The sequence below is a fragment of the Phyllobates terribilis genome, unplaced genomic scaffold, assembly GCF_046119375.1.
Source record: "Phyllobates terribilis strain yellow unplaced genomic scaffold, ASM4611937v1 Scaffold_30__1_contigs__length_15301838, whole genome shotgun sequence".
NCBI lineage: Eukaryota > Metazoa > Chordata > Amphibia > Anura > Dendrobatidae > Phyllobates > Phyllobates terribilis.
The window spans coordinates 6,389,569-6,402,534 of NW_027362790.1; the positions used below are offsets into that span (position 1 = coordinate 6,389,569).

The 12,966-nt window shown below is 41.3% G+C and overlaps 1 protein-coding gene across 1 annotated transcript; it reads right to left on the reverse strand.

Annotated features, from left to right (window-relative positions):
* Window positions 1-4,796: 4,796 nt before the first annotated feature.
* On the reverse strand, window positions 4,797-12,023 carry LOC141178792 (uncharacterized). Its single transcript, XM_073660631.1, has 6 exons — window positions 11,982-12,023; window positions 11,673-11,852; window positions 11,467-11,590; window positions 11,290-11,387; window positions 11,001-11,091; window positions 4,797-8,574 (listed from the first exon to the last, which is right to left on the reverse strand). Exons 1-6 carry the CDS (start codon window positions 12,021-12,023, stop codon window positions 6,395-6,397), a joined length of 2,715 nt encoding a protein of 904 aa, XP_073516732.1. The 3' UTR covers window positions 4,797-6,394.
* Between the last annotated feature and the right edge of the window lie 943 nt (window positions 12,024-12,966).

Genomic DNA, 12,966 nt, shown 5'->3' on the forward strand with positions numbered 1-12,966 from the left:
GAATATAGAGCTAATTTATAGTGATGTGAGCCTATAGTAACTCCACTAATATCTGGATTTGTATGTAATGCTACCACTAAATGTTCCATCAGAGGAACATAAGGGACAACCTTGCCTCGCCCCATTTTTAATAGAAAATGTGTCCGATAGAAAGATAGAAGGCCGTTTACCCCAACTATCACTTTAGGGTCAGTGTATAAGAATAGAATTTTAGATAACAAGAAGTAACCCAACCCAGTTTGTGGTAGGGCGCTCTTTAAGAAAGTCCAATGCACTGTGTCGAATGCTTTAATGGCGTCAACAGAAACATGGCACATTGGGATCCCCTGGCTTTTTGCATGGGAAATTAACAATGTTTTATTTGTATTATCATGAGCTTCTCTAGCCTTAACAAAGCCAACCTGATCGTTGCCAACAATTGAGGGTAGATAGTGTGAGAGCCGTGTTGCAATTATTTTAGAGAATATTTTGACGTGTACATTAATTATTGATATTGGATAAATATAAGGGCAGGTATTTGGTTCTTTTCCAGGCTTTGATATAACCGTTATATGAGCCTCAAGTGATTGGGGGGCAAAGGGGTCTTCTGAGATATTATTAAACACTTTTGGTAAAAATGGTAATAACAGAGGTGCAAACATCTTATAATAAAATCTATTATTGAATCTATCTGGCCCAGGGCTCTTCCCAATAGGGAATGATTTAATGGCCTCTCATATCTGTTGCTCAATGAAAGCTTTGTCTAGTACCTCCTGCTCGGGGGGCTGTAAGGAAAGTAGGGCAGTGTCCAGAATATATTTGTCAATTTTTGTTTCAAGACTATTAGGTGGCATGTCGTGGTATTGTGCATAAATCTAATATATATAATCGTCTTATCCCGTCTGTCTGTCTGTCCTTCTGTCCAGGAAATCCCGCGTCGCTGATTGGTCCGGCCGCGGCCAATCAGCGACGCGGGATTTCAGAAAAAAGATGGCGGCCGTTAGCGGCTCATCTGCCGCACGGAGGTCAGCGGCGATGCAGCTGGGAGATGACCGGCGACTGCTCGCAGAAGTACCCCGACCGGCGGCGCCGCTGACTTCCATGAGGCTACCGTCGGGAGATCAGCGGCTAGGGCCGCTGATCTCCTGACGGCAAGTGTGAAGGGAGGACCGGGGAGCGGCGCCGCCGGTTGGGATACTTCAGCTGCGAGCAGCCGGTCATCTCCCGGCTGCTCGCAGCGGAAGTACCCGCACAGGCAGCGCCGCTCCTCGGTCCTCACTAATACGGTTCGCTGATTGGTCGCGGCCGCCGGCCCCGACCAATCAGCGATATTGGCGCCAAATTTAAACACCACTCTGCTGATTGGTCGTGGCCGCCAGCCGCGACCAATCAGCCATTTTGGCGCCAAATTTAAACACGCTCACCAGTCCTCACTTACACGGTTTGCTCATTGGTCGTGGCCGGGACCAATCAGCAATATTGGCGCCAAATTTAAATGCCGCTCTGCTGATTGCACCCGGTCGGCCGCATACATATTCTAGAATACCCGATGCGTTAGAATCGGGCCACCATCTAGTATTATATAGTGAGCTATAACAGCAATGAAATGCTTCCTCTATGTCAGTGGGGTTATGAATCTATAGCCGGGTGCCCCTTTTATTCTGGATACGTATGTCCTTTGCATGTGTGGATGTAACCTCCTTGTCAATGAGCGGCCACATTTATCTGTGAATTCATACGAGTATCTTCACATGCGATCTTGGTATTTTATACACGTTTCATCTATTAATGACCTTCGCTCCTTTCTTTTTCCAATCAGACCGTTTTTATTGAACAAAACAAAGAATTACCAACATTTTGCTTTTCTTATAGAAACATTGTGAGAAAAACAATAAAAAGAAAGAAAAAACAGTAACAATACGACAACCGGTTTACAATGATATAAATCCCAATATCGCTCTATAGTACAAGGTTTTGGAATAGTAATTTTACATTTGTACATAATTATCTGAAATATTCCTGACTGATTATTTTTTTCCCTATTGGGACATCAAAAGAAAAAGAATATATCTAAGAAGGGACAATTATATGGACTGAGACAATTATTATTCGCTGACACCTTGGGTATAAGGATATAAATTCCTGGTTTACTGTAAGGAAATGGACAAACGGTCCAGTATAGTATTTCTGAGGTTTAAATGGTAAGGCAGTTTCATCATGCTCATATTTGTGAAGGAGTCTATACACTGTGTTCCAAATTATTATGCAAATAATATTTTCTCAGATTTTCCCAAATTACCTATATGAATTGCAGTCATTGTAATTTTCCAGTAAAATAACTATTAGAGTACAATTGAAAGGTTTTTGTACAAACTGCCTATGATAACAGTATTTTTAAAAAAAAATAAAAACTCAAACTGCACTCAAAATGCATGTTCCAAATTATTATGCACAGCAGTTTTCAACCTTTTCATTTTAATAAAGAACAAAAAAATGGTCATTTTTGCAATTATAAGCATTAGCAGGTTATTACACACTGAAATCAAACAGTTTTCAACTCAAAACTTTATTCTAGGTGATGTTACATTTGCACATAGCACCGCTTGTTCGAAAGGAGCTTCTGAACTCTCTCGTCCATTGAATTTGTCAGGTTTTGGATGGTTTCTGCTTCAATTGTTTTGCATGAGGACAGAATACCCTCCCAGAGCTGTTGCTTAGATGTGAACTGCCTCCCATCATAGACACTCCTTTTGATGATGCTCCAGAGGTTCTCAATGGGGTTGAGGTCAGGGGAGTATGGGGGCCACACCATAAGTTTGTCCCCTTTTATGCCCACTCCATCCATCTGGACCATCGAACTGTTTTGTTCACCGATGAGTGCTGTGCAACGCTTGATGGTCCAGATGGATAGAGTGGAGGATGGCTGGTTGATGGACACCCCATGCAAACACGGCTACGGCGCCAACAAGGAGGAGGTGGAGTAATGTTTTGGGCTGGAATCATGGGGAGAGAGATTGTCGGCCCCTTTAGGATCCCTGAAGGGGTAAAGATGAACTCCATAATGTATGTTGAGTTTCTCAAACAGCACTTCCTGCCATGGTTCAAGAAGAAGAACCGTGCATTCCGCAGCAAGATCATTTTCATGCATGATAATGCCCCGTCTCATGCTGCACATAACACATCTGCATATCTGGCTGCTATGGGCATAAAAGGGGACAAACTTATGGTGTGACCCCCATGCTCCCCTGACCTCAACCCCATTGAGAACCTCTGGAGCATCATCAAAAGGAGTGTCTATGATGGCGGGAGGCAGTTCACATCTAAGCAACAGCTCTGGGAGGGTATTCTGTCCTCATGCAAAACAATTAAAGCAGAAACCATCCAAAACCTGACAAATTCAATTGAGTGTTTTATTTTTTTTAAAAATATACTGTTATCATAGGCAGTTTGTACAAAAACCTTTCAATTGTACTCTAATAGTTATTTGACTGGAAAATTACAATGACTGCACTTCATATAGGCAATTTGGTAAAATCTGAGAAAATATTATTTTAATAATAATTTGGAACACAGTGTAGTCTCAAGAAGGTCTGAGACACAGAGTGAGTCTTTCAGTAGATAATCATTTAAGTTCCCACAGTTGAAGCCTTGGTGGAGTCAGGTATAGTCAGATAACAATATACAGGAGCATGATCTGACCATATAGCAGTCCCTATCAGAGATGTAGGTTGCCATGTAAGCAAGTGATGGCAATTTAATGAAAAGTCTCTATGGCAATGCATATTGAGTATAGGAGAATAATACGTATAATCCTTTAGATCTGGATGTTGTATCTTCCATACATCGACCAGTTGAAAAGACCGGAGCAGGTTTAGCAAAGCTTTTGGGTGATTTCGATTGGTGACTCCAGCCCAGGAACGTCTCTAAAGAAGGATCCAAGACAAAATGAAAGTCACCTTCAATGATGATAAGGTCCTACAGAAAATGCTTTAGTTTGTTTAAGTATTGACATCATGTCTTAATTAGGTCACAATTAGGGAGACAGAAGTTTGCCAAAGTCAAAATGTTGGAATAGATGGAGATCTTAAACCCATACACCCTCTCAGTGTCAGACAGTGTTTCTACAATAGTATGCGGCAGTGATCTGTGTCGGCCTATACTCTGCACCTTAGACTTCAAAACAGCATTTGTACTGTGACGCCAAGATGAATAATATCTGTTAGTAAACAGGGTACAGTATATGATCGCCTCTAAAGTGGGTCTCCTGAAGAAGGAGAAAATGAACGTGTTGTTTATTCATATGATAAAACACTTGAGCTCCTTTCTCTCGAACATTAAGTCCTCTGACATTCAATGAACGAGTTTTGAGTTGTGTTGTGTTGTATATGAAAAAAAAGGAGGAGGAGAGAAAGATTAAGAGCAAAGAGGAGGTATAGATGGTAGAGAGTAACGTCTACCTCTCAGTGGCCAAGAGGTATAGATTATGAATATATCGAACACCAGGAAATTACGAAACAAGCAGATCCCAATGCAAGTCCCTAACTGAGGGTTGTCTTTACAGGCGTAAGTCAAACCTTTAGTCCTAGGGTTCCTACTAGGGGGAACCATAGAATATATAGCGAGCAAAGTAATACGGCCTGATATTACAGTAATATAATGTGAACTCAAATTAAATGGCGTTCTAAGATATGAACTGAGACATTCTGTATAGTGGAAGAGTGGCACCTAAAACTCTATTTAGATATATCTTATTATATTCTGAAAGAAATAAGTACGCATCTGCAAATTGTCTCTCTCATCAGGGAAAAGAAGATTCATTTCAGGAGCTCATATGATTGGCAGGTTCCTTTTCCGTCTGGGTGCATCACCATTAAATTCCTGATCCATTGAAAGCCTTCTGTGAGGTGCCGAAACTCTGTGGCAATGGTGGAGAAGGTGGCCAGTCAGATATATGGATTCTGGGAATGTCCAGGACATCACAGAATGGTCTCATGTCGCTTTGATCTTTCAAAGTATACAATGTACCATTTTTTTCGGACTTGCAGCTGGAATGGGTACCACAGGAGTACATCAGACCATTTTCCTAGAGAGTATCAAGTAGTGGTTTCAATACCCTTCTTTGAGCAAGTGCCATTCAGGATAGATCTGTGAGCAATTGTATGCGTTTTCCATTGAAATCACCAGGACCCAAATCCCCTGCTTTCCTCACAACGGCCTCTTTTACATTGAAAAAATGTATGTGACCGATAATGTCCCTTGGACGCTCAGGATCTGGGCCATGATTGCCTAATGTACGGTGCGCCCTGTCGATCTCCAGCTCCTTATCAATAGGGTCACCAAGGATATAATTGAACAATGTCCACAGTGTTGGCATAATCGCTTGTGCATTGATGATTTCAGGATATTATTGTGATTTTCTTGGTCATCAATGATATTAAAGAGACTGTTTATTTGCTGGCTGTGAAGATCCAGTGTTTGTTTCTGAGCATTTTGATGGCCACAACTTGTACGACATCATCCTCTTATCTCTGTACCTTGTCAGTAAGCTGTGATAGGCTAGAAGTGAGGGGACGTATTTCAGTTTTGTACGTGGTCTTCAGCCTTTGTATATATTGCTCTATCTCTTGTTTACTAGGGATAGACGGAATATGAAATACAAATCAATTATGGCTTTCCCCATATTAAAATCCCTGTGGCTGGGGGAGTATATTTCCCTGTGCAGCAAGCACTGCTCAGTATGTGGGCTTTGGTGAGAATACAGGGAGATTTGTGGAGATGTTTTCTTGTGAGGCCTACATTAAGAGAGAGGTTGGTGCAGGACTTACAGGCTTGAGCTATCTGGCATCATGAGGGTTAATACTGCTTCTTTTTCCAAGCTGAGATGAGGCAGTAATGGTTCCAGAGCAGGATGATAAGACTTTCGATAAGAAACACTGCATACCAGACATGCTGACGGAGGTGGAGGACCTCAGATTAACCTCAGATCTCTCGTCTTTCTTTCCCATATCGGACGTCCTGTTTAAGGCTGGAAATTGCTTATAATTCCCCCAGGAACACGGTCTGAAGAGAGTGCTCTCATTGCTATGTCCAGGCCATGTCTTTCCTGTTGATTTTCAATACGTACAGTACGAAGGCGGTGTTGATTGGGAGCAGGATTGTGTGATGTAATAACCTTATGTGAGCCCCAGAAACGCGAGTTGTGACACCAATGGAACGGCGCCACAACGGGAGGTGCGTATGAGTGTTTTTATTTTAAAAAGGCCAAACATGAGGAATGAGAAGGAGTTGTACCAATAGAAGTGGAAAACCTCTTTAAGAAGATACAATTTTTGGTTAGAATTTAAATAGGCTTCTCCCCTGTGTGACTTCTCTGAAGTTTATTAAGAGTTGATTTCTGAGTAAAACATTTCCCACATTAAGAACATGAAAATGGCTTCTCACCTGTGTGAGTACTTTGGTGACTAAGAAGTGAGTATTTCTTCACAAAACATTTTCCACATTCTGAACAGGAAAAAGGCTTCTCCCCTGTGTGGGTTCTCTGGTGTATAACAACATCTGATTTCTGGTTAAAACATTTGCCACATTCTGAACAGGAAAAAAGCTTCTCCCCTGTGTGAATTCTCTGGTGCTTAACCAGATTTGATTTCTGGCTAAAACATTTTCCACATTCTGAACAGGAAAAAGGTTTCTCCCCTGTGTGAGTTCTCTGGTGCTTACCCAAATCTGATTTCTGTTTAAAACATTTTCCACATTCTGAACAGGAAAAAGGCTTCTCCACTGTGTGAGTTCTCTGGTGATTGACCAAATCTGAATTCTGGTTAAAACATTTCCCACACTCTGAACATGAAAAAGGCTTCTCCCCTGTGTGGGTTCTCTGGTGGCTATCAAGAATCGCTTTACGGTTAAAACATTTACCACATTCTGAACAGGAAAAAGGCTTCTCCCCTGTGTGAGTTCTCTGGTGATTGACCAAATCTGATTTCTGGTTAAAACATTTCTCACATTCAAAACAGGAAAAAGGCTTCTCCCCTGTGTGAGTTCTCTGATGTCTGATAAAACTTGATTTTAATGTAAAACATTTTCCACATTCTGAACAAGAAAGTGGCTTCTCTCCTGTGTGGGTTTTCTGGTGGTTATCAAGATGCACTTTCTGGTTAAAACATTTCCCACATTCTGAGCATGAAAAAGGCATCTCCCCTGTGTGAGTTCTCTGGTGACTATCAAGAATCTCTTTACGGTTAAAACATTTCCCACATTCTGAACAGGAAAAAGGTTTCTCCCCTGTGTGAATTCTCTGGTGCTTAACCAAACCTGATTTCTGGTTAAAACATTTTCCACATTCTGAACAGGAAAAAGGCTTCTCCCCTGTGTGAGTTCTCTGGTGGCTATCAAGAATTGCTTTACGGTTAAAACATTTCCCACATTCTGAACAGGAAAAAGGCTTCTCCCCTGTGTGAATTCTCTGGTGCTTAAGCAAATCTGATTTATGGTTAAAACATTTTCCACATTCTGAACAGGAAAAAGGCTTCTCCCCTGTGTGAGTTCTCTGGTGATTGACCAAATCAAATTTCTGTTTAAAACATTTCCCACATTCTGAACAGGAAAAAGGCTTCTCCCCTGTGTGAGTTCTCTGGTGCTTAAGCAAATCTGATTTCTGGTTAAAACATTTCCCACATTCTGAACAGGAAAAAGGCCTCTCCCCTGTGTGAGTTCTCTGGTGATAGACCAAATCTAATTTCTGGTTAAAACATTTCCCACATTCTGAACATGAAAAAGGCTTCTCCCCTGTGTGGGTTCTCTGGTGGCTATCAAGAATCGCTTTACGGTTAAAACATTTACCACATTCTGAACAGGAAAAAGGCTTCTCCCCTGTGTGAGTTCTCTGGTGATTGACCAAATCTGATTTCTGGTTAAAACATTTCTCACATTCAAAACAGGAAAAAGGCTTCTCCCCTGTGTGAGTTCTCTGATGTCTGATAAAACTTGATTTCAATGTAAAACATTTTCCACATTCTGAACAAGTAAATGGCTTCTCTCCTTTGTGGGTTTTCTGGTGGTTATCAAGATGCGCTTTCTGGTTAAAACATTTCCCACATTCTGAGCATGAAAAAGGCGTCTCCCCTGTGTGAGTTCTCTGATGTCTGATAAACCTTGATTTCTCTGTAAAACATTTTCCACATTCTGAACAAGAAAATGGCTTCTTCTTTGTGTGAACTCTCTGGTGATTAACAAGATTTGATTTCTGATTAAAACATTTCCCACACTTGAAACAAAAAAATCTTTTCTCCGCTGTGTGAATGTTTTGATGTATAAGAAAACTATTTCCATATTCTGAACGTGAAAATGGCTTCTTTTCATTAGGAGTAGTTCGTTTTTTAATGCTTATTTTGTGACTTTGATTTCCCTTAGTAGTCGGTAATGAATCAGAAGACAGGATCTGTTTCAAAGGATCAGTTGAAAGATCTTTGCTGTGAAGGGATGATGGTAAATCTGGAGTAATGGCATTCACTTCAATTGTATTCTGTGAGATCTCAAGATCGTCTGATTTAAAAATTGAAGATGTCAGCTGTCCGTCTGATCTCCTGGTACAGTCATCTGCCAAGAATAAAACCAATTATTATTTTTGAATAAAATATTCTTGAATTATATATTTTTTAACATTTCTACTTAAACTGTAAAATAGCAACTCATGTAAAAAATATTGAATTATTCACCAAGAAAATTACAGTTCACAGTGTAATAGAAAACTTCATAGCAAGACCCAGTAGAGCGTGATGTTCAACTGTTTGTTCATTCAGTCTCCCAAATATGGAATAAAAAGCCAAACAATGTTATATAGGCAAAAATAATACCAATAAAAATTTCTACTCATCTCACAAAAAACAAGTCCCCACTCAGGTCCATCATTTGTCAGTGGAAAAACAGAGTTTTTCACATGATTAGTGGCTCAAAGGCTCTTGAAAAGCAACGTTGTTTCTAAAAACCAATCCAGCAATATTCGCTCTCCCAAAGTCAAATCTCCCCCTCTCTTCTGAGCCTTGCAGGGTGCCTTGGCATTACTATAGCGAAAAGAACCCACTTAATTTACAGTGTGTGTCTCCTGGAGCACAATCTGGGCACTATGTGTTGGGCAATAAAATGGCATATTTGTAATTTTCACTTTGAAACATCTACTGTGTGCTAATTTTCGGAAAGTGACTGTGGAGTCAAAGTAGTGACAACTTCTTAAGATTAATTCATTGAGGGTCATAATTTTCAAAATGGAGTCAATATATGGGAATTTCTACTGCTCTGATTTTCTGACATTTTGTATGGTGTGGTGTGTCCCATATCCTCTGAGACCTGCTCCTGCGACGTCTGCTTCTGTCACCAGGTGCTGTCCTATTTATTCTGCAGGCGGCGCTGGTGATTGAGAAGACGTCGGGACCAAAAGTTCTGGGCGGCACAGGCTCTGTCCAGCCACTTAGATTAGTTTGCATGGAGCCAGTAGTACCATTCAGTCTGGCGGTATGGGTGTGTGTGCTGTTCAGCTGAAGTAATCTGCTCCCTACTTCTGGCAATTGGAAAGCACCGCACCCTACTAAAGCTGGAAGCATATTGCCGGAAGCTGCCAGATCCAGCCTTGTTCTCCTCTGGTTCAGGCCTCTGTGATCAGCTCCCGGCTTGTGCATTTGGTTCCTGTTGTGACCTCGGCCCGTTTACTGACTATTTTTGCGTATTCTGATTTTGTACTTTCTCTGCCCTCCTGGTTATGGCTACCGGACTATTCTTCTTCCCATATCACAGAACAGAACAGCAAGTAACACTATGGCCCAAGCCTAGGAGTATCTGCGTAAGTCCAGATCCATAAGGAAGGATTAAAGGGTAATGGGCAAAACTGTGACTATAGATAATAACACTGACTGAAATGATCAAGCTGAACAGTCTTCTTCAGTAAAAAAAACCTTTAGTCTGTAACTGTAACTACTAGGTAGTTAAAGACTCACATAGGTGAGGCAGGCCGATCCAACGCCAAATAAACTATCATACAGAATGAACATGTAAAAAAAATATAACAATAAAAATATGTGTTACATCCCCAACACCAATGTATGTACGAAGGGAGAAATCCAACACTAAACCGGAGATGCACTCATTTATGGTGGACCATTGGAGCCACTAGGAGTCCTGACCATAAGAGTAGAGAAAGTATTAGTGCCCCCATTTCAGGAGAGATTGTGCAGGAATCTGAATTCTTTAGGATTGAAAACATAATGTAATTTATGACGTTGAGTGAATCCATGAAACCAGGGCTCGAGCCATGCCACCACATCTCCTGCAGGCGTGAATAGATGTATATTACAGCCATCAGCCACGCACAGCTTAGAGACATATCATGGCACAGGTGTAATGTTATTTATGTAGTTTTATCCCAATCCTGCTTGAAGTTATTCAGTTTTAAAAGAAATTAAAAAGTCAGAATAAAGGGAAACTTTGTACAGAAATTCACAATTGGCCCTCACTGCACATTTAATATTGTCGATCATAAAAGTGAAGTTTGGCCAGAAAGACTGGACCTGGTCTTGTAGGGACCATATGAGCACATTCAGCCGCACAGAAAGGAGAGAAGGTAGATTCATCCAATAAGATATCAGGGATCTAGGAAGCCAACAGCATCATTACCCTCCTCTTTCTCTTACAGGCCCATCAGAATATTTTCCTTCAAGTGATTTTCTCACTTGTCAGCACATTCTACGTACGCTGTCATTTGGCTTTGTAGTTTACAGATCTGGGAATGTAACGGTCAGCGTCTACTAATCCCAGGGGGTAGGTGGATCCCCAGGTTGCAAGTTCTCTAGAAAAGGAGTTTTCAATGCCCAAATTCATTTGAACAGTTTTGGGTGGAGAAGAATGTTGTGGTCTAGAGGTAAAATGGTGATCACTCGAATGTGATACGGCCGGACTACACCACCGATAAAGCAGCCACAGCCGGTGACTGAGAAGAATCTGTGACTTCTCTGCATTTAGTGGTCACTACTCACCTGGGTAGTCATATGTAGCAATCTCCTCTTTACACTGCTCATCACCCCTCACATATGTCTCTGTAGTATTAATATGGGTCAGATCTTCACCCTGAAACAAATATTATAAAAGTCACAGACAGATGGAGAAGTCCCATCTATGATCAGCTCTAATCCTGTCATCTCCACCGTTCTCATTACACAAGTATAAAATATATAATACTGGTGGATAAAACAAGACTGAGCACAAGACCTTCACAGCCGTCTACACATCATAGGGGAGATCTCATGACACCTTCTCTCCATCTACCTGATGATCCTGAGGAACATTGGGATCTTCTTGTTTACAGTCCTGTGGAAGAAGAGGACGGGGACATCTCTCTGGTGTTGTCCTCTTACTGGATGGATCTGGAGGAAACACATACAGGGACTGAATTCATTCTTTACATACAGATAATTATAGGCCGTGTGTATTTAGTCCTATTACCTGGTGATGTGAGGGGCTGGGGAACCTCCATCATGATGTCCTTGTACAGATATTTCTGTCCTTCTAAATACTCCCACTCCTCCATGGAGAAATAGACGGCGACATCCTGACACCTTATAGGAACCTGACACATACAATGATACCGTCATCCCCCGATCCCTCCATAGCATTACTGTATAATGTCCCAGCATTCCCAGCAGTGTCACCTCTCCAGTCAGCAGCTCAATCATCTTGTAGGTGAGTTCTAGGATCTTCTGGTCATTGATGTCCTCATGTATCAGGTGGTGAGGTGGAAGCTCCGTGATTGGGCTCAGGGGTCTTCCCCATCCCTCAGACACAGGGTCCTGACAGCACTCACTAGAGGTCTTCTTCACTACTGTGTAATCCTGGTTATGGAGAGACACATTAATAAATCTCACTACAGACATTTCCAGAGTCCTCACCTCTCCAGTTCTGTCCATCTGTTATTCCCATAGATAAGAATGATGTAATGTGACGTCATCAGAATCTCTCACCTCTCCAGTAAGCCGGAAGAGGATCTCTACGGTGAGGTGCATTATCCGCTCCGCCATCTTGTCTCTATCCATATCCATCCTTGATAGGTGATTCAGAAAAATTCTCTTATATAGAAGATCTTCACTGAGAGGATCTGATATTGTAGAGACCTGAATGAGAAGAAGATGAGCCGATATAACATCATAAAGAATTCTGTGTAATAATACAATTACTGGAGACAATACGGGAAATATATCAGGAGATAGAATGTGTAGATGTTGTGTTCTCTAGTTTTTATGGACTGGAACATAAGTTGAATTGCTGACTTAGACATCTCCTCCATACTTCCAATCACTGGCTAAGTTGGCCACTGCTTCAGTAAGAATCACCCAGAAACCCAAGCAGCAATGGTATTTTTATTATTTTACAACATTCTGCTTTTGTCCCTGACGTAGTAATAAAACCTTTATATTTTAGGCCCCAGACAACAAGCAGTTTCTTCCTCGGAGTCGGCAGCTGAATACGTTTCTTATAGACTCATCTTCCATAACGCTAATTCTCGTCATATACATTACACATGGCATGAGAAATAACAACTTCATGATGAGGACGACATCTTCATCTTCTAATACGGCTCTAGAAACAGATATGGCCAGAGTCCGTCACTGACTACATCATCACCGACCGTCTGTATGAATGTTTCCCATCTTTCCCAGGTTGTAATCTTTTATCACGTTAGATCTCATTTATAAGAGCGTGTGTGTAAGAACAAGACAGTTATTTGATGCTAATGTCTCCATGTACAGTGGTTTTTTCCTGGATATTATGTTTCCTTTAGCATTTTCCTGTAGGCTTCCATATATCACATGAAAAACACCAAAAAAAGAAAACCAAGTGTTAAAACATAAAATAAAATTGGGGATGGCGGCACTGTGGGAACATTATACTGTATGTGGGGGGATGGTGGTAATTTGGGAATATTATATTGTATGTGGGGAGATGGTG